Raw genomic sequence first — 22,359 nt, forward strand, 5'->3', positions numbered from 1 at the left:
CGACACATGAAAGCGACTCTCCTATGATGAGTACTGTACGTCAACAATGTCACCATGACCAAGCATACCAGCGTGGTTAAGTTTGGATCAAATGTGAAACATTTTCAAGCTTTTTAAAATATTTATTCACAATAACTTTGGACTGTACTGGACGTTTTAGGCCACGAAAAATAACCTACAAAACAATTTGGTACTTTGCAGTAATATGGGTGTATATGTCGTTTGAATTTGAGCGATTCCGGTCCGATTCCGGTTCCAAACGATTCTCGATTCCAATTATTTTAGGGGGCTGGGTCAAAAAGGTTTGCATGGTTTAAATAAAGAGTGTCCAAATTATGAACATCCATTTTCTTAGCAGCCCACAGCATAGACTAAAACAAACATTTGACACGGGGTTCTTTATAATGAGTATCACTGTCAAACCTATGAACTAAAAGGTAACAGACCGCCAATGTGCTTTGACGGCCAACTTCAAAATGAAAGCCTAATATGTTAATACATTGGACATCAATGTCATATATTCACACTAGGATTTGGCATCGTTTGAATTTGAGTGATTCCGGTCCCGATTCCGGTTCCTCATTTCGATTCTGGTTCCAAACAACTGTTGATTCCGATTCTTTTAGCGGGCTGGGTCAAAAAAAGTTTGCGTGGTTTAAATAAAAGGTGTTCAAATTATGAACATCCATTTTTTTTTTTTAGCAGCCCGCAGCAAATGAACATTTGACTTGGGGTTCTTTATAACCAGTATCAATATCAAACTTATGATCTAAAAGGCAATGTGTGTGGAACTAAGCCAATTGACTTATTATTCATTGATTGATGTTTCAGCTAAAAGTTAAATATAGGATTGTTAAAATCGTAATTTGGGACCGTTTTATCCTGTCAAATGGTTTATATGTCCAAGATTTACCTTGAGTTCCTGTTTTAAGCTTGTAGTCTTTTAATTTGAAGGCTACACACCGGAATTCAGCATTTCGGCACGAAAAGTAACTTCACACGGCACTAGTGATTTATTTTTACTTTATTATTATTTTTTAATTCATGGAACCATATGCTATAAAACATTGATTCCTTTCCTTACCCACAGGTGAGGCACAAGGTTAGTTAGTGTTTGTGATACTCAGATGTTTGTGGATTTTGTCCCAATTCATTGTGATGTAAAGTTGCTACGCTGAAATTTTAGCTCAATGTTGATCTTTTTTTTTCTGTTATCGGCTCTTAAGTTGGTTCGAAGACTAAAATAAACGCGAAAACCCGTCAGTGCAAAAGTGCAACCAACCGTTTACCTTGTTAGCTGTCTCAATGTTGGCAAAGATGTATTTTATTGTTTCACTCACCCAGTTGACTGAGAGTTGACTTCACTGTAGCTCCGAGCGGTGTAGGCTGAGGCTCGGAGCGCGCTACATGTAGCGAAAGCCTCCTTGCACAAGATAATCTTATTCCAAGTGTTGCACTGAGGCGACTGGTCATTCATTTGAACAAAGTTAAGACACTTTTGTTCGCCGCCGTTGGGCACAAGCATGTCTTCGTGCACGTTTTTCTTCTTCGTTGGTTTTCGCCGCTTCGTCTTTGGTTTTTGCCACTTCCTATGGCGACGGCGAACTAAGCATCGTAACTGGGAACTGTCCATCCATCCATCCATTTTCTACCGCTTATCCGGGTCGGGTCGCGGGGGCAGTAGCTTTAGCAGGGACGCCCAGACTTCCCTCTCCCCAGCCACTTCATCCAGCTCTTCCGGGGGGATCCCGAGGCGTTCCCAGGCCAGCCGAAGGACGTAGTCTCTCCAGCGTGTCCTGGGTCGTCCCCGGGGTGTCCTCCCGGTGGGACGTGCCCGGAACATCTCACCAGGGAGGCGTCCGGGAGGCATCCGAATCAGATGCCGCAGCCACCTCATCTGGCTCCTCTCAATGCGGAGGAGCAGCGGCTCTACTCTGAGATCCTGCCGGATGACCGAGCTTCTCACCCTATCTCTAAGGGAGAGCCCGGACACCCTGCGGAGGAAACTCATTTCGGCCGCTTATATCTGGGATCTTGTTCTTTCGGTCACGACCCACAGCTCATGACCATAGGTGAGGGTAGGAGCGAAGATCGACCGGTAAATTGAGAGCTTCGCCTTTCGGCTTAGTTCCTTCTTTACCCCAACGGACCGATAAGTCCGCATCACTGCAGACGCCGCACCGATCCGCCTGTCGATCTCCCGTTCCATTCTTCCATCACTCGTGAACAAGACCCCAAGATACTTGAACTCCTCCACTTGGGGCAGGATCTCATCCCCGACCTGGAGAGGGCATGCCACCCTTTTCCGACTGAGGACCATGGTCTCAGATTTGGAGGTGCTGAGGTGCTCCAGGGAGAGTTGGAGCTCACGGCTTGATGAAGCCAACAGAACCACATCATCAGCAAAAAGATGATCGTGAAAGCTCCTTTGCACAATATAATCTTAATCCAAGTGTTGCACTGAAGTGACTGGTCATTTATTTTAACATCGTTAACACTTTTGTTCGCCGCTGCCGTTGGGCACAAGCATGTCTTCGTGCGCATACTTCTTCGTTGGTTTTCGCCGCGTTCTTTTTTGGGGTCGGCGGACTGTAGGCATCAAAACTGGGAACCACATTTTTTTTAATTTGAACGATTCTGGGAGAACAGGAATGTTAATCCCGGTTCCAATCGGTTCTTGATTCTCAATGCCCAACCCTAATATGGCCTTAAATGTAACAGGCGATTGGCTAAAACGGACAACCCCCCAACCCCCATTAGTCCTTTTTATCGAGGTTCCACTGTATAGTCAGCCAGAGCTGTGAGGAATGCAAAGTTATCAATGTCCTTTCACCATCGTTACTGTCATACTATGATGCCTGTTTTGGTTTTGCCCATTGACAAAAGTCCTGTTTTTGTTTTAACTTGTAATTTAAGACAGACACTCTTCCAGAAACAATTTTTCCTCTTGTTTTTTAGATTGTAGGGTGAAAGCCAAATGAAATGCCAGTACTTTGAGGGTAATAGCCTATCAGCAACATGTTTGGGGGGGGGGGGGGGGGGGGGGGGGGCGGAAATAACTATGAAGTAGTTAGTTTTGGGACCAGTGAACCTAGTTCAAAATTTTGAATTATGAACTATGAACTGAACTGTTCATTTTTGGAACGATGGACCTGAACTTTGAACTTTCCCAAAATTGATCACGTATTATTTCACATCGCAATAAATCTCGGCTGTTTACAAAAAAAATCGCAATGTAATTTATTTTCCAATATCGCGCAGCCCTAGTTTTCAATCTGACCTGCTTTCCGTTTCCTCCTCATGCTCTGGCGTGGTGGCAATCTTCCAGCTAAGATATCTGGACAGCAGAGAGGATGAGCAGATCAGAGGAATTACCATGAAGTCCAGTGCCATCTCTCTTCATTACCAAGAGGGTAAGGTATCGATTCACCATCATTGAGCTGTTTACAACTCCTGTCTGTATTAAATATACACAGTCCGAAACATTTGCATTCTGGCACATGCTGATCACAGTGAGTTCGCTTTTCTTTTTCCACACTTATGTGCCTTTGTTCGAAATAAATTTCATGCAGTTGGCCAATTTTCGAATAGAATCAAATGAAGACACCATGGTATAACAGTCAGGGGTCATCCTGTCCAGGAATCTTGAGAAAACAGTTGCCAAATCGTTTTGACTTTTTAAGAACCCACTTTGTCTGAAGTTGGACCGCATCATACTACTAAAACAGCGCGAGTGAAAGTTATTAATCACCTCCTTGTTGTCTCTGACAAAGGCCTTCTCTCCGTATTTGACGCACTTGACCATCACATCCTATTATGGAGTTGAGAGCATCTCACTGGTATTAAAGAAACTGCCATAAATTGGTTTGAATCATAATTGTTAGACCACTAGTTGTTTGCAAGTATTGGTAACAAAAACTCTATACATATAAAACTCCCACAAGCTCCGTACTTGGACCAGTGCTGTTTAGTCTTTATATGATTCCCTTTGGTAGCATTATTATAAAAAGGTTTGTTAACTTCCATTGTTAGGCAGATGACGCACAACTTATCAATGAAACTAATCATTTAACCAACCTCCAGGCATATGTCTTGAAGAAATCAAGAGTTGGCTGGCCCATGCCAACTTATTGGTTTGACAGAATACAGCTAACAATTCCCATCATATTTCCCCTCTGTGAAAGGCTGAGAAAGCTGTCTTAGAATGAACGTTTGCAACCAGCTAAAAAAGTTAGCCTGGTATTTGTATGCGACGACTATTGGTGCATTCAAGTTTTACACGAACATGGGCATTTCTGAGCATCAAGTCATACTGGAAACGAGAAACTCCCCCCATGATGTCCGAGTGGAATGAAACTCGCCAGCCTGACATTGAGTTCATGGTATCTGCTACTCACCTAAACAGTAGTAGTTAAATTTTTTTTTATCGTATGTTTGTAAGGCTCGGAAACACTGGAAGCTGTCAACTTTGGCGTTCATTATTTGGCGCTCCAAGTTCTAACTTTCAATAGAAGTACACACCATGTTCCTAAAGAGTGCATTGGTGGCTGTGTCTGTTGCTACGATTCAATGAGAACAAAATGAAAAAAAACGGTAAACAATCAGAGAAGAATTTTATTTTATTTTTTTACAACAATCTAATGCCTGTTGACTGGTTATCTGGCACCAGGTTCTCATTTTCTGACAATAATAAACTGCATTTGCGCTTCCCTGAAGTAGGCTAAATTTAAGGAATAAGTGACACAGTGAAAGAGTCCGAGGGGTGTGTGTCTGCGGATACACGCACGTGAATTGATGCTGTTTTGCATGCACAAAGACCCTCAGGTCTTCCCTCAAGACATCAATCAACCTTCTCTTCTGAAATTTGCCAATGAACACCTGATTGATTCAGAGAATGATTAGGAGAAGGTGATGGGGTGAGATGAAACCAAAATGGAGGTGTTTGGTATCAATTCGACACGCCGTGTTTGGAAGAAGAGACATTCAGACCATGACCCCAGGAACACCATCCCCACCATCAAGCATGCCGGTCGAAGCATTATGCTTTGGCGGTGTTTCTCTGCAAAGGGGACAAGTCAACTTCACAACATTGAGGGAAAGATGGTTGGGCCTTGTACCGTGGAATCTTGGGTAATATCCTCCTCCTCCTCTCAGCCAGGAAACTTCAAATGGGTCGTGGGCGGGGCTTTCAGCATAACAGTGACCCAAAGCATACAGCCGAGGCAACGAAAGTGTGGCTAAAGAAGCACATGAAGGTCATGGAGTGGCTTAGCCATTCTCCACACTCCCCTCCAGAAGTATTGGAACGACAAGGCCAATTCCTTTGTTTTTGTTGTATACTGAAGACATTTGGGTTTCAGATCAAAAGATGAATATGAGACAAAGGTTCAGAATTCCACCTTTTATTTCATGGTATTTACATCTAGATGTGTTGAACACCTCAGGAGAGAGCACCTTTTGTTTGAAGCCACCCACGTTTCAAGTGAGCAAAAGCAACATTTGGAACATTGTATTGGAACATGTGACTGAGTTGCTCTGGTGTTGCCTTTTAGATTGATTGCTTAAACAGATAGTGCTTGTTTTTGGCTTTGGGTTTCACCAGCGAAAACTACATTTGCTGTTAAGCAAACATGAAGACCAGAGAGCTGTCTATGGGAGAAAAGCAAACCATTTTGAAGCTGAAGCAGAGATATTGCACAAACATTGGGCATAGCCAATACAACAATTTGGAATGTCGTGAAAAGGAAACTACTGGTGTACTGAGCAACAGACATCGAACAGAGCGGCCAAGGGTATCAACAGCAATTGATGACAGAAACGTTGTGAGAGCTGTGAAGAAACAACCAAAGACAACAGTCAGAAACGGAAACAAAGAAAAACCCAGAAATGAAGAAGAACTGAAGGAGGCTGCAGTAAAGGCCTGGAAAAGCATTTCAAATGAAGAATGCAACTCTCTGGGGAAGTCAATGGGTCGCAGGCTTGATGCAGTTATAGCAAGTTAGGGTTATAACGTCTATTCCAACACTTTTGCTCACTTGAAAAGTGAGTGGCTTCAAACAAATGGTGCTCTGTCCTGAGTTGTTTAGCACACCTAGATGTAAATACCAGGAAATAAAAGCTGGAATTCTGTCTCATATTCATCTTTTGATCTGAAACACATACGTCTTGTATACGACAAAAACAAAGGAATTGACTATGCCGTTACAATACTTTTGGAGGGGACTGTAAATCCCATAGAAAATCTGCGGAGGGAGCTGAAGCTTCGAGTTGCCAAGGGACAGCCTCGGAACCTTAAGTATTTGGAGAGTATCTGCAAAGAGGACTGGTCCAAAATTCTTCCTGAGATGTGTGCAAACCACAAGAAACGTCCGACCTCTGCACTTGGGGTTCTCCACCAAGTACTAAGTCATGCTTTGATAGGGGATTAAATATCGTACTTACTTCACTCACTGAATTGAAAAATAATTTGAACATTTTGTTTAATGTGATTTTTGAGATTTTCTTTTAGATATTCTCTCTCCTTGTTAAAATACACCATCCATCCATCCATTTTCCTTACTGCTAATCCTCACTAGGGTCGCGGACTACTAGAGCCTATCACAGCTATCTTCGGGCGGGAGGCGGGGTACACCCTGCAAAGGTCGCCAGCCAATCACAGGACATTAAAATACCCGCCATTAAAATTATAGACCGTTCATGTCTTTGTCAGTGCGTTAACTTCCAAAATCATTGAATGATCAAATAATTATTTGTAGCAATGGTATGAGGGAGTCCCATTACATTTGAGATTGCAATGCCCTGGGTTAGTGCCAAATCTATACTACAGCCTGTTTGCTGGGCCTATTGTTATAAAAAAAAAAAATAAAAAAAAAAAAAATCACCATTTAAAAACAGCATTTTCTGTTCAGTTATTTTTTTCTGATATTTAAATGTCTTTGATGATCTTAAAGTGAGGATACAATGCAAAAAAAAAATGTTTTGAGAATTGAGCCAATACTTATTCACTGCACTGTATGCACAGATAAAATAAGATGAAACTTAACTTGCACACTTAAGATTAAGAACTGTTGTGACTATACTCTAATGACCTATTTTTCCCATCAGGTGGTAACGATTACTTACTGAATTTGATTGACTCTCCGGGGCATGTTGACTTCTCTTCTGAGGTTTCTACTGCTGTCCGGCTGTGTGATGGTGCCATTGTTGTTGTTGATGCCGTGGAGGGAGTCTGCCCACAGGTATGTTTTGTGGTATCTTCCCGTTTCTCTCTTCGCCTTTCTACTCTAGACTAGTGATGCACCGAAATTTCGTCCGAAAATTGCCCAGAAGGGCATTTAAAGTGACTAGTAGTGCTATAATCTGGGACAATGTCGATTGTGCAAATGTTGCAGATGGTACTCCGGTACATGAGTGGCCAGTATTGGTCAACAACACGTATGCAAATTGCACAGCGTGGCGAGACTACTACAGTGAGTGCACGAGTAATGTAAAATTGGCCCGACAGAAAGAAACAACGCCAAAAAAAATTGGCAGCATGTTGCAATGGAATTGTAAGTGAACTGTTTAAGAAGTTAATGGCAAGAGGGAAGAAGCTGTTGGAATGTCTGGTTGTTTCACTTTGCATTGTTCGGTAGCGCCGACATGAGGGAAGGAGCTGGAAGAGGTGGTGACCAGGACGTGGAGGGTCCGAGAGGATTTTGCACGCTCTTGTCTTAGTTCTGGCAGCGTGCCAGTCCTCATATCAATAATATGAGACAATCATATTTATACGGGTTCACGGTCATAACGGGCCTCCGAGGGAAACCATAACTACAATGTGGCCCGTGACAATAATGAGTTTGACACCGGTGATAAACGTTTAAACAGGGTTGTACAGTTATGAAAAAAACCTGAAAAAGTTATGGAAATTGAGAAGACATTTTTCTGGTCCTTGAAAATTTAATGAAAAATAAAATTTTCTATAAAGGTTTAGAAAAGTCATGGAAATATTGTGTGGATAATGTTTAGAAAACAACGTGTAAAACGTAAATAAAATGGGGCAAGGCAGTGCAATTAAAATTGAAATTGATACGGAATTGCACCGTTCTCCCTATAGACATGCAAAATTGGTGGTATCTCCCTGTTAATGACAAAAAAATCCACAGTGCTCACAGAAATAACTTGAATCTGACAAAAGTAACTAACAATAAATAAACATTTTATGAAAATTAACCCATGAAAATAGGACATTGCATTTGAATTGTGGTTCAACAGAATTATTTAAAATAAAAAAAAATCATGAACCATGCCTGGACAAAAATGATGGTTCCCCTAGAAAAGATTGAAAATATTTTGACCCTAGGGACAGCCTCACTTGTCTTTATTGATGATGTAACACACGATGGTGGCAGCAGAATGAATTCTGAAGTCTGCCAAACTGTTTTGTCTGGCAATTTACAAAAAAATGCATCCAAACTAATCAGGAGAAGCTTCATCATGCAACAAGACAGTGACCCAAAACACAAAGGACTTCATCAGGGAGAAAAAGCTTCTGGAAGCTCCTCCCGTCCACCGAGAGCCTGTCTCACCTCTTGCTGAAAAGCTGCACAACACTCGTCCTGTCTCAGCTTCCACCACATGGTTCTCTGCTCTGCCTTTAGCTTCCTAATCTTCCTCCCCACCACCAGAGTCATCTTCCACACCACCATCCTATGCTGTCTAGCCACACTCTCCCCTACCACTACCTTACAGTCGGTAACCTCCTTCAGATTACATCGTCTGCACAAGATGTAATCCACCTGCGTGCTTCTACCTCCGCTCTTGTAGGTCACCCTATGTTCCTGCATCTTCTGGGAAAAACTGTTCACGATAGCCATTTCCTTCCTTTTTGCAAAGTCTACCACCATCTTTCCTGGATGCCGTACTTACCCATCACTTCTTCATCACCCCCATTTCCTTCACCAACATGCCCATTACAATCTGCACCAATCACAACTCTCTCTCTGTCTGCAATGCTCAGAACTACTCCGTCTAGCTCCTTCCAGAATTTCTCTTTCACCTCTAGATCAGATCCTACCTGTGGGGCATAGCCACTAATCACATGATACATAACACCCTTAATTTCAAGTTTCAGCCTCATCACTCGATCTGATACTCTTTTCACCTCCAAGACATTCTTAGCCAACTCTTCTTTTAAAATAACCCTGACTCCATTTCTCTTCCCATCTACACCATGGTCAAATAATTTAAACCCTGCCCCTAAACTTCTAGCCTTACTGCCTTTCCACCTGCTCTCCTGCACACACAATTGATCAACCTTTCTCCTAATCATCATGTCAACCAACTCCCGAGATTTTCCTGTCATTGTCCCAACATTCAAAGTCCCCACATTCAGTTCTAGGCTCTGTGCTTTCCTCTTCTCTTTCTGCCGAAGAACCCACTTTCCACCTCTTCTTCGACTTCGACCCACAGTAGCTGAATTTCCACAGGCGCCCTGCAGGTTGACTGCGCCGGTGGCGGACGTTGTTAACCCGGGCCACGACCGATCCGATATGGAATTCTTTGGATGAACACTCATATTTGTTTGCCAAAGTTTTAAGCCGGATGCCCTTCCTGATGCAACCCACTGCATTTATCCAGGCTTGGGACCGGCCTACAGTTTGCACTGGCTTGTGGACTCCATAGGGCTGCATTTTACCACATATAGATGTAAATGCCATGAAATAAAAGCTGGAATTATGAACTTTTGTCTCATATTCACCTTTTGATCTGAAACCCAAATGTCTTCAGTATACAACAAAAACAAAGGAATTGACCTTGCCATTCCAGTACTTTTGGAAGGGACTGTACGTAATTAAAGACAAAGAATACATAACACAGCAGCACATCGAGTGAATGGCCGAATTCGTGAGATGAGCATGAATGAACTGATGCGTGTTGAGAGAGAATGAATTTGCGACTCATAAGATCGATAAACTAACCCCAAACTACAATGCACCAATTTGTACTCAATCTGGTAGTTGCTGCAATGTTTACTCACTATTCGTGGATCACATGGTCACAGAGTAGGTGACTCTTTTTATTGGTCATATCGGACGTGAATAAGGCAGTTGAAACGTCGGGGAAGATGATGAACAAAAGGAAGAAAAATGGAAAAGGACTACAAAAATGAAAATTGATGGTCGCGCAGGTGCGGGAAGTTGCACTCATAACTTTTCCTCCCATTGGTCTTGCGGGCGGGCCACTCTTTTACGCTTGGTTAAGAGTGTAACTTGCGGGTGGACCAGAGGTTTCTCTGATCGCCTGGCAAGGCAAAAAGGCTGGGAAAATTAAAAACGGCACCGCAGTCGTGGCGCCGGACCGAGTCTTTCTTTTGGTCCGGTCAGCCTTGTGGCGACCACAAAGGAAAAAGGGAGGGAGGGTCCGGTGGACAAGTGCAGAAGCAGAGCCAGGAACAAAAGCGGACGGACAAAGGAAGGGCCAGTCTTTGGTGGTCCTTGTGTTGAGTCGATATCCGTTATACATGTGGCGACAGTTGTACATAATATTCAGAAATGTAAGATTCCTGGGAATGTAGTCAACCTCCCTGGATATGGCCGCAGGAGGAAAATTGATGACAAATTGAAGAGTCTGAACTCCTAGGTCAAGGTACATCAGTGTCAGATCGCACCATCCTAGTGTGGACCTCATGGGAGACCAAGGATGACACCACAGTTGAAAATAAATCATAAAAAAGCGAGTCTGGAATTTGCCAAACTGCATGTTGACAAGCCACAAAGAGAGGGAGAATGTCCAATGGACAGATGTGACAAAACTGGAACTTTTTGTCAAGGCACATAAGCTCTATGTTCACTGACGCAAAAATGAAGCAACACTGTCCCTACTGTGAAACATGGAGGAGCTCTCTTATGTTCTGGGGCTGGTTTGCTGCATTTCGCACAGGGTGTCTTGAATCTCTGCAGGGTACAATTAAATCTCAAGACTATGAAGGTATTCGAGAGAGAAATGTGCTGCTCAGTGTCAGAAAGCTTGGTCTCAGTCGCAGGTCATGGGTCTTGCAACAGGTTAATGACCCAAAAAACACCCAAGAATAGCTATGAGCGAAACATTGGACTATTTTCTATAAAGTTGTTTTGAGCATCTGTAGAAGTAGCTGAAACATGCCATCTGGAGAAAGCACCCATCATATCTGAGATTAGAGCAGTTTGCTCATGAAGAGTGGGCGGAAATACCTGCTGAGAGGTGCAGAAGTCTCATTGAAACTTACACAAATAATTTGATTGCAGTGATTGGCTCAAAAGGTTGTGCAACAAAATATTAAGCTTCGGGTACCATCATTTTTGGTCAGGTCTGTTTCATGAGTTTTTTTATTTTTATTTTATTTTTAAATAATAATTCTGTTGAATCACAATTCAAAAGCAATGCCTGGTTTTCATAGATTTTCATTAAATGTTTATTTATTACTTTTTGTCAGATTCAAGATATTTCTGTGACCACCGTTGGTACTTTAAAGTTTAAACTTTACAACTGAAGGACCTCTACCACTGACGCACAAAATGCAGACATTGCTCGAAGACCTCTGACGTAACCAGCATGGGAGAAGTGGCACTGGTAATCCAATCCAAGTGAAGGAGAAGAAACACATGAAAGCTGCAGAAGCAACTCCGGCAGAGACTTTATTACAACATGGTGATGGTTTTACTGCAGTTTCCTCCACGGCAAAACAGACAACCATTGCTGTGGTGGCTGCAATTTCAACGGCAAACCAGACAAAGTTGTGTGTGTCTAACGCAACTACAACAGAATTTATGAAAGCTGAAGTTTTTTTTAGCATAAAAAGTGATGAACTTCCACTACTCCAAGTCTTCGGAAGATGTAGATCGTCTTTTCCAGATTGTTTCCTGACAGCCATATTACTAAGTAGTAGTAGTGTAGTAGGGTGAGAAGCTCGGTAAACCGGGAGGATCTCAGAGTAGAGCCGTTGCTCCTTCACATTGAGAGGAGCCAGATGAGGTGGCTGGGGCATAGGTGTTCCGGGCACGTCCCACCGGGAGGAGACCCCGGGGACGACCCGGGACACGCTGGAGAGACTACATCCTTCGGCCGGCCTGGGAACGCCTCGGGATCCCCCCGGAAGAGATGGATGAAGTGGCAGGGGAAAGGGAAGTCTGGGCGTCCCTGCTAAAGCTACTGCCCCCGCGACCCGACCTCGGCTAAGCGGTAGAAGATGGATGGATGGATAGTAGTGTAGTGTTGCTGCTGTTGCAATTAAAACATGACAAGTGTATCAAGATGCATTTGTTGTTTGATTTAGAGGTACTGACTACACTGTTTCAGATGATGACCTTGTATGTTTGTTTTTGTTTTGAGGACCTCAATAATGTTCAGTGGTCTAACTGAAATACTTTTTACATTTTTCGGTCTTGAAAATTAAGTGAACATGTTTTGGAGAAGTAATTGAAAAGAACCCTTTTAAAACCATTTTAAAATGAAAAAGTACACGTCATGCTATTAAGGGAAATGCAGGTTTAACTAAGGCTTGTTTACCTTGATTTTCATGTTTGAAAAATGTGTTTTGTTTGCATGTGTCATGATAGACCCAGGTCGTGCTGCGACAGGCATGGTTGGAGAACATCAGGGCTGTTCTGGTTATTAATAAAGTAGACCGACTTATCATGGAGCTGAAGCTTACCCCTCAGGAGGCTTACACCCACTTGCAAAAGATCATGGAACAGGTGAAGATCTAGCGATGGTCTAACACACACCCTTGTAGGCTTCAAACACATTTCAAATCCAGTACTGTGATGTCATTATGCGTTTTCTTCAAGGTGAATGCAGTGACAGGAACCTTGTTCACGTCCAGAGTGATGGAGGAACAAGCAGAGAAAGCAAAAGAGGAAAGAGGGAGTGGGACGCCGCCTGGAGATCAAGTGTATGATTGGAGTGCGGGGCTAGAGGCGGCTGATGACTCTCATCTGTACTTCTCTCCCGACCAAGGAAATGTGATCTTTGCCAGTGCTATTGACGGATGGGGCTTTAGGTGAGGCTATTCCCTTTTCAAAAAAATCTTCTGTATATATGGATTTGCAATTACCCCTTATTCTTCATTTATAATGCGGAAATATCAGCAGGCAGTTCAAATGTTAAAAAATGGTACGTTCATCTCAACAGTCAATGTCAGTGTATCATGCGTGATGATTTGTCAGTTGAGTAATGCTGTTTGACTTTTGTGTTTTTATTACAAGTTCATATTGCGCACTGTCCTCCAGAACATTGGAACAGTGAATCAGTCAATTCTTGTGGGTTAGAAATCAAAGGATGAAAACATTTGATCACAAAGTAAATACTGTTAAAGTTTGTTTTGTTTTGTCTGTAGACATTTATCGGAGAGTATTGGAACCGAAAGAAAATAGACTAAATTGCATAAGACTGAATATGCTTGCTTGCGATGCTTGAATGCAGAGGCTCGACTTTTAACTGGCACAAGAAAGTATGAGCATATATCACCTATATTAGCTTCGCTCCACTGGTTGCCTGTTCGTTTTAGGATGCATTTAAAAAAAATACTTTGATTTGCTTTCAAAGCCTTGAATGGCTTTGGCCCACCGTACCTCTCTCCCCTACATTCCCAGCCGCTCTCTCAGTGCAGCTGACGAGCTGCTCCCGACAGAGCTCAAAGCCAGGCTTAAACTTAGAGGTTAACGAGCGTTTGCTGCTGCAGCTCCAAAACTGCGGAATGTTTTGCCACTCCACATCAGACAAACCTCATCACTGTCTCATTTTAAATCCTTGATTAAAACCCATCTTTTTACCTTGGCTTTTAACACCAGTTAGCTTGTCTGATGTGATGTATATGTGTTGTGTGGGTACTGCGTTTTATTTTATTTAGATTTTACCCATTTCCTCTTCTAGTTTTATAGTCGGCCACTCACGCCGCGCACTGCACAACAGATCAGTCAGCTTTCGGTCACATTGCTTGTGGTGTGCCAGGCCTCAGGATCTTTCTTTACAGCTCTCAAAATGTTTCTGTCAACGGCTGTTGTTTCCCTGAGATAACAATTGCATGTCTGTTCCTGAGTATCCCGGTGTTTTGTTTTTGTTTTGTTTTTCTTCGGGGCATTCAAAATTTATTTTTTGAAATGGAATGACTGACTCTTTAGGCCAATGTTTGTGCAATCGCTCTGATTTTCCATATTCACATTAGGGCAGTGGGGGCATATATACTGGCTATAAATGAGGGAGTAAAAGTAACTTTTTCAGGATCCGACATTACTACCTACGCCGCTGTCTCGGGGCACCACCTATGTATCGAATTTTATATATATATATATATATATATATATATATATATAAATAAATAAAATCATTTTTATTCCGCTGATCCGAGGTCGGATCGCGGGGGCAGTAGCTTTAGCAGGAAAGCCCAGACTTCCCTTTCCCCAGCCAATTCCTCTAGCTCTTCCGAAGGGATCGCGAGGCGTTCCCAGCCAGCCAAGAGACGTAGTCTCTCTAGCGTGTCCTTGGTCATGCCCGGGTTCTCCTCCCGGTGGGACGTGGCCGGAACACCTCACCAGGGAGGCGTCCGGGAGGCATCCGAATCAGATGCCCCAGCCACCTCATCTGGCTCCTCTCAATGTGGAGGAGCAGCGGCTCTACTCTGAACCCGTCCTGGATGACCGAGCTTCTCACCCTATCTCTAAGGAAGAGCCCGGACACCCTGCGGAGGAAACTCACTCGACCCACAGCTCGTGACCATAGATGAGGGTAGGAACTTAGATCGACCAGTAAATTGAGCGATTCGCCTTTCGACTTAGCTCCTTCTTCATCACAACAGACCGATACAAAGTCCGTATCATTGCAGACGCTGCACCGATCTGCCTGTCACTCTCTCATTCCATTCTTCCCTGACTCGTGAACAAGACCCCAAGATACTTGAACTCTTCCACTTGGGGCAGGATCTCATCCCCGACCCGGAGAGGGCACTCCACCCTTGTCCAACTGATGACCATTGTCTCAGATTTGGAGGTGCTGATTCTCATCCCAGCCGGTTCACACTCTGATGTCAACCGCTCCAGTCAGAGTTGGCGATCACTGCTTGATGAAGCCAACAGAACCACATCATCTGCAAAAATCAAAGATGCAATACTGAGGCCACCAAACCAGACCCCCTCTATGGCTCGACTGCACCTAGAAATTCTGTCCATAAAAGTTATGAACAGAATCGGCGACAAAGGGCAGCCTTGACGGAGTCCAACCCTCACTGGAAAGGAATCTTAACTTACTGCCAGCAATGCGGACCAAACTCTGACACTGGTCGTACTGGGACCAAACATCCCATATAAGGGGGTTCGGTACCCCATGCTCCCGGCGCACCCCCCACAGGACTCCCCGAGGGACACGGTTGAACGCCTACTCCATGCCCAGAAAACACATGTAGACTGGTTGGGCGAATGCCCATGCACCCTCGAGGACCCTGCTGAGGGTGTAGAGCTGGTCTACTGTTCCACGGCCAAGATAAAAACTACACTAGTCTTCCTGTATCTGAGATTCGACTTTCCGACAGGCCCTCCTCTCCATCACCCCTGAATGGACCTTACTAGGGAGGCTGAGGAATGTGATCCCCCTTTTGTTGGAACACACCCTTTTTTTTCTTTTTTTTTTTTTAAAAGCGGGACCACCACCCCAGTCTGCCAATCCAGAGGCACTGTCCCGGATGTCCACGCGATGTTGCAGAGGCGTGTCAACCAGGGCAGCCCCACAACATCCAGAGCCTTTAGGAACTCTGGGCGAATCTCATCTACCTCTGGGGTCCTGCCTCCGAGTAGCTTTTTAACCACCTCGGTGACCTCAACCCCAGTGATAGGAGAGCGCGCCTCAGAGACCCCAGACCTCAGCAACCACCAAAGCTGCATTCTGCTAGGCCAGGCGGTACCCATCAGCTGCATCAGGAGTCCCACAGGCCAAAAAGGCCCGATGTGACTCCTTCTTCAGCTTGACTGCATCCCTCACCGCTAGTGTCCACCAACGGGTTCGGGGATTGCCCCCACAACAGGCACGACTACCTTACGGCCACAGATCAGGTCGGCCGCTTCTGCAATGGAGGTGTGGAACATGGTCCACTCGGACTCAATGTCTCCCACCTCCCCCGAGATGTGGATGAAGTTCTGCCGGAGGTGGGATTTGAAGCTTTTTCTCTTCACCCGAGTGTCCAAGACATGCGGCCGCAAGTCCGCACAACCACAAAGTCGATCCTTGAACTGCGACCTAGGGTGTTGCTGTGCCAAGTGCATGTGTGGACACACTTATGCTTGAACATGGTGTTCGTTATGGACAATCCGTGGTGCGCACAGAAATTCAATAACAGAACACCACTCTGGTTCTGATCGGGAGGGGGGGGCGTTCCTCCCAATCACGCCCTTCCAGGTCTGGCTGTCATTACCCACGTGAGCATTGAAGTCCCCCAGCAGAATGATGGAGTCCCCAGCGGCAGCGCTCTCCAGCACCCCCTTCAAAGACTCCAAAAAGGGTGGGTACTCTGAACTTTGGTGCATAGGCACAAATAACAGTTAGGACCCGTCCCCCAACCCGAAGGCGGAGAGGGCTACCCTCTCATCCACCGGGGTGAGCCCCAATGTACAGGCGGGGGGTCAACAAATATACCTACACCTGCTCGGCGCCTCTCACCATGGGCAATTCCAGAGTGGAAGCGAGTCGAATCCCTCTTAAGAGGACTGGTACCACAGGCCAAGCCGTGTGTGGAGGCGAGCCCGACAATATCTAGTCGGAACTTCTCAACCTCATACACTAACGCAGGCTCCTTTGCCAGAGAAGTGACATTCCACGTCCCTAGAGCCAGCTTCTGTGGCCGGTGATCGGATGGCAAAGGTCCCCGCCTTCGGCCACTGCCCAGCTCACACTGCACCTGACCCATATGGCTCCTCCCACAGGTGGTGAGCCTGGAGGAAGGGGGACCCACGTTACCCTTTCGGGCTTTTCCCGGCCGGGTCCCATGGGTGTGTGGTGGGGGCGGGGTGATGGAATTATATTCCTGCGGCCTCTGCCGGGTGGCCAGTTGTCGGGGTGCCTTGGTGTGGGACGTGTCCCGTCCACCGGGCTGCTCTCGGAGGACCTCTGGGCCCGATCCCGCCCCTCGATTGATTGGGTGGGGCCCTCATCCTCCGCGGTGCAGGCACAGCAATTACAGGACACTTCTGTCAGTGTCAGCAAAACGGTGTCAATTCACTTGTGTGTCTGCAGGCGCACGCCCCTGGGACTATTTCGCTGGGTGTTGGGCCACTAACTTATTGCGACAAACAACTTATGAATATGCGAATTGCTTGTGTATCCTCTCACTCACATTCTTGTCCTATAGACTTTAATAATTTCCATAGTCAATCCCACCACACTTCAGTTCAGCCGGGTTGGCGATGCTCGTTTTCCTGCTTCCTCCACTTGCGAAGCATGGATTCGTTGATCTTGAATTCTCTCGCAACTACTCGATTCCCATGTTCCTCCGCGTAACTGATAGCTTGCAGTTTAAACTGTGCTTTGTAAGAGTGTATCTTTTGTAGGTGCCATTTTCGGGGGTCCTTAGCCAAACCGATGTTGTTTTGCACAATGCACTATATATACCTACTGGGGGCGTGCCTTTAGCGTCCTCCTTCACGCGCACCCTTCCCCCTTTAACGTCCGCATGCTGTCCTTAGTCACGTCCGCCTTTCCTCTATATAAGCAGCCTGTCGGCAGCAAATGCTCCCAGTCAGTCAAGCGGAGCGCTCGTCAAAGTCACACAACATTTACAGATTTTGGAACTCGGTGCGCGCACAAGGCGCGCCGCATTATAAGGCGCCCCGTCCATTTTGGAGAAAATTGAAGACTTTTAAGTGCGCCTTATGATCGTGAAAATACGGTAATCCTTTGTGTCATGAGGGTTGGTAACCCCTGGTTGAAAGCATACTGTTGCCATGCATTTGGCCAGAGTCCTTTGAACTTGATAGTTAAAAAAAAATAATGTATTTATTTATTTTTTGCAGCATTCAACATTTTGCCCACATATACAGTGAGAGGATGGGCATTAATGCAGAGGTGCTTCGCAAAACTCTGTGGGGAGATTTCTACCTCAATGCAAAAGCTAAGAAGATCATGAAGGGAGCTCAGGTAATGTCACAATGGTGCAACATTAATTTTAGTTGATAGGTTTCATTTCATTTTAAATATAAAACTAAAATATAAATAATGAATAAATAAATATTCGGTGGCTAGATGGATGTACACTACAACAACGGAATAAGTCCTTAACGTCACACGCGTGTGTACAAAAACAGGATCTCCCATTGCTCATCCGCACAAACACAAGGCGCTGTGTTTACAGAATATGGCCCCTCGTCTTGGTCATGTCATGACGCTTTTGTGGCAATTTCAAGAATTTTTGAGCAACCAGAGCCAACGTTTTCTTACCAGTTTGAAGCATCTTCTTTTCGCCACTGTTTTCTGCTCCTTCATTTGCCGTTGCTTTTGTGGCATCTGTTTTGTCATACAAATTTACCTTTTTAAAGATGTATACAGTGCCAACAGAAAGTATTCACACCTCTTTTTACACCTTTTGCTATGTTACAGACTTATTCTAAAGCTGATTTGAGTATAGTTTTCTTTTAAAAAAATCGACAAAGTAAAAACATTTTCAGACAGTTGTGCAAATGTATTCAAAATGTAAACATTTAAACATAAGTATCCCTTGGCTTAATATTTTGTTAAAGCACCTTTGGCAGCAATCATAGCCTCAAGTCTTGGGTATGTCTCTACGAGCTTGGCACACCTGTTTTGGGGCATTTGATCCCATCCTTCTCTGCAGATCCTCTCAAGGACCATCAGGTTGGATGGGCAGCATCAGTGGACAGACATTTTTAGGTCTTTCCAGAGATGTTCGATTGGATTCAATTCCGGGCTCTGGCTGGGCCACTCAAGGACATTCACAGAATGCGAGAAGAAGGGTTGATGCATTCTGTGTGCCAACTGAGGCGGGGTGGAAAAACACACCCATCGACTCGGGTTTCCAGTTTAAATGTTCTTCTTTCTGCGTGAGCCATGCCCTAAGTACGGGTTGAGACTTGGCATATTAACAAAAACAATTCCCAACTCTGAAACTGTCTCCCTCTCGTAGATCAAGCATATAAAATGAGTGTTTAGACTTTAGTCTTGGCAATAAACGACTTATTGTTCAGTACAACATCATTTCGTAATGTTTGGCTACAAATAAAGATGAAGTTATCAAAGTCTCTTAGCCGGACCGATAAAACTGACATATTAATGACACAGACATCAAGGTGGGGGGGTATCGAACATGTGTCCCATAGGGTGTATTCGCTACAGAGGTAAATTACTTCCAAGAGAGCCGGATTTTATTCTATATATATAATATATATATAGATATATTATATAGATATATTATATATATATATATCTATATATATTATTATATATAATATATATATTATTATATATAATATATATATATTTTATATATTATTATATATATAATATATATTTTATATATATATATATATATATTATATATATATATATATATAATATATATTATATATATATATTATATATATAATATACCCGTTTTTGTTTTAAATCGGGTTGTATGCATTTCTATAATTATTTTGTGGACCACTAGAGGGAGTCTTTGCCACACTTTGAAAATTGATTTATTGTATTTTGTATCCCCTTGTTTTTTTCCAGTTTAAAGGCAAGAAACCACTCTTTGTGCAGCTTGTCCTGGATAACATTTGGAATTTATATGATGCTGTTGTGATTCGCAGGTGGGTCAGAAAATCTTTTTTGAAATACTGAAAATCAACTGGCCTCACTTATTTGCACATTTTTACAGATCATTTTTGCAGGTCCATCTAAAAAAAATTTGAATAATGTTGGAAAGTTAAGTGTATTTCAGAATTGCTATTCCAAAAGGGAAACTAATAAATTGTACAGATTCATTCAACACAAAATACCGTTCAGAAAGCCAATTTCAACCTCATTTCCATTTTACATTTGTTTTTACTGTTTCTTACAGAACATTCTAATCTCTTGAAGATGGTAAAATATTTTTTCTTAGCTGTAACCAAAAATTAGCAAAATAAGATCACACTATTGCATGGATCGTTTTACACTTGCAGACTGTGCTCTGTGCATGTCTGGAAACAATGAGTCCCTGCAACTTAACAGATACAGAAAGTCATCCTCCGCTATATCTTGGTTCTTGCTTCTTTGTCCCATTACAGTGCAGATTTTTATTACTGATGTTACTCTATTTTTTTATATTATTTTTACAATATGTTTGCATTATCAATTGCTTTAAGTCTCTCTCAATATATTTTATGTGTTTAGGCCTGCCACGATAGATTTTTTTTTCGGACGATACTGTCACGATACTAATCGTTATCAGCTTAGACTGGACCCAAAAGCAGACTGAAGCGGAGGGAGTAGCCTTTGAATGGTTTATTGAGGGTTGGCTCAGGGTAAGGATATCCAAGGCGAGATGGTAGACCGTCGGGACAAAAAGCGAGCAGGAAGCGGGGACGTGAGCAGGTGGGGTACCTTGGCGGTGTGGCTGGAGCGGACGGCGAGGCTGGGGGCACGGGGGGAGCACTAGAGATGAAGGAGAACACGAGGTGAGTACGATTGCGAAAACTCAAGTACTTACAAACTAGAGTGTGAGAGTCGGCCTGTGTACCACAATCGAGTGTCAATACTCTGGCGATGGTTTCCTGGATGTGGCAGGCTTTTATGCAGGCAGTAATGAGTGCTGATTGAGGACAAATGCACGGCCAAGGTGGTGCTGATTGCTGGGGGAGAGAGAGTGCGAGAGGGCGAGGCAAAAAGTGCCACCCAAGCTCCAAAAAGGGGACTGCAGAACAGCTGGGGGTTGAAGTGAGGCTTTACCTCGGCCACAGACGGAGCAGGCTAGGACGAACTCACGGGTGTCTTTAGCCAGACTGGCCTACCAGAAGTGTTGTTGAATGAAATTAATGGTTCGGGTGATTCCGGAATGACAGGTTAGTTTGGAGTTATGGGCCCATTGAAGTACTTCTGAGTGGAGTCAGTCACGAAGACACTGGTGAGGGGTCCCGGTCTTGGGATCGGGTTGGGTTCTCTGAGCTTTCTTAACTGTTCGATCTTCCAAGTGGCTGCCCCAACGAAGCAAGAGGAGGGAAGGCGGCGGAGATTGGCGAGGTTTTTGTGGTCGGTCCATATAATAAACGGAACGGTGGTCTCCTCCAGGCAGTTCCTCCACTCCTCCAAGGCCCAGACGGGAGCTCACAATTCCCCACATCTTAATTTCGCTGAGATGTGGAAAGGCGCCGGGGGAAAAAAACCACAGGGATGTAATTTTTGGGACACAGGGTTTTGCTGGGAGAGAACGGCTCCAGCCCCTGTGTCAGTGGCGTCAACTTGGCCCCTTGGCAGCCGTGGTCCAATGGTTAAGATCATCACCTGCCACCGTGGGGGCACCTAGGTTCAAGACCCCGACCGGAACATCCGCCAACATCCCCCGGACACACGGCTGTAGTGTCCTTGAGCAAGACCTCGAACTGCGGGCACTTCAGCTGCCCCCTGCTCCAGTGTGTTCCACTAACAAGTGTGTGTGTTCACTGTGATGGTTAAAATGCAGAGAACAAATTTCGTGTGCATGCATGCATGTTCATGACAATAAAGGTGGTTGTTCTTCTTAAATTCCACGACAAAGTGTAGGGAAGGGTCGAGTGTCTCAGGATGGGGAACTGGTGAATAGTTCCTTCAGGTGTTCGAATGCTTGCGATGCAGCAAGAGTCCAGAAAAAAATTCCCGTCTACCTCTGATTGGCTAGCACCAAGACAGGACTCGTACTTTTAGTGTATTCACTTTCACTTTGTGTGGAAGCTCTTAACCAACACACACACATACGTAAGGTGGGTTTTAAGCCTTGCGTCTACGGCTGCAGATTGAAATCACTTGATGTGTCCCTGTTAATTTTTGTGCGTCTCAGACGCAGGATGCACATCAAATGAGATCCCTGCAATTGTATTGTTTTTTGTTTACTTTGTGTAGTGAATCTATATAGTCTGCGTTTTTGAATTGAACGACAGAAGTACATGAAGTTTTCTAATTCTAATTTATTGAGATGCACCTGTTTATTATCCTTTGCTAAACTGTGAGTCTTTTTGTTAACAGAGACAAAGAGAAGGTTGAGAAGGTGCTAGCATCACTTGGCGTCAACGTCATGGCCAGGGATTCTCGCCATTCTGACCCTAAAGTCCTTCTTTCTGCTATATGCAGCCAGTGGTTACCAGTGTCTCAGGCTGTCCTCTGTATCCTTCTTTAAGTTATGTAATTATT

At 44.2% G+C, this 22,359-nt stretch overlaps 1 protein-coding gene across 1 annotated transcript in view; it reads left to right on the top strand.

The window, feature by feature from the left end:
* Positions 1–22,359, top strand: part of efl1 (elongation factor like GTPase 1) — a 60,456-nt gene that overhangs the window by 4,418 nt on the left and 33,679 nt on the right. Inside the window, exons 4-10 of the mRNA XM_061757869.1 lie at positions 3,329–3,413; positions 7,105–7,238; positions 12,576–12,713; positions 12,807–13,018; positions 18,012–18,135; positions 19,726–19,805; positions 22,195–22,331. Coding sequence (XP_061613853.1) covers positions 3,329–3,413; positions 7,105–7,238; positions 12,576–12,713; positions 12,807–13,018; positions 18,012–18,135; positions 19,726–19,805; positions 22,195–22,331 — 910 coding nt within the window. The remainder of the gene's footprint in view (positions 1–3,328; positions 3,414–7,104; positions 7,239–12,575; positions 12,714–12,806; positions 13,019–18,011; positions 18,136–19,725; positions 19,806–22,194; positions 22,332–22,359) is intronic.

Source organism: Phyllopteryx taeniolatus, chromosome 2 (genome assembly GCF_024500385.1).
Source record: "Phyllopteryx taeniolatus isolate TA_2022b chromosome 2, UOR_Ptae_1.2, whole genome shotgun sequence".
Classification (NCBI taxonomy): Eukaryota; Metazoa; Chordata; class Actinopteri; order Syngnathiformes; family Syngnathidae; genus Phyllopteryx; species Phyllopteryx taeniolatus.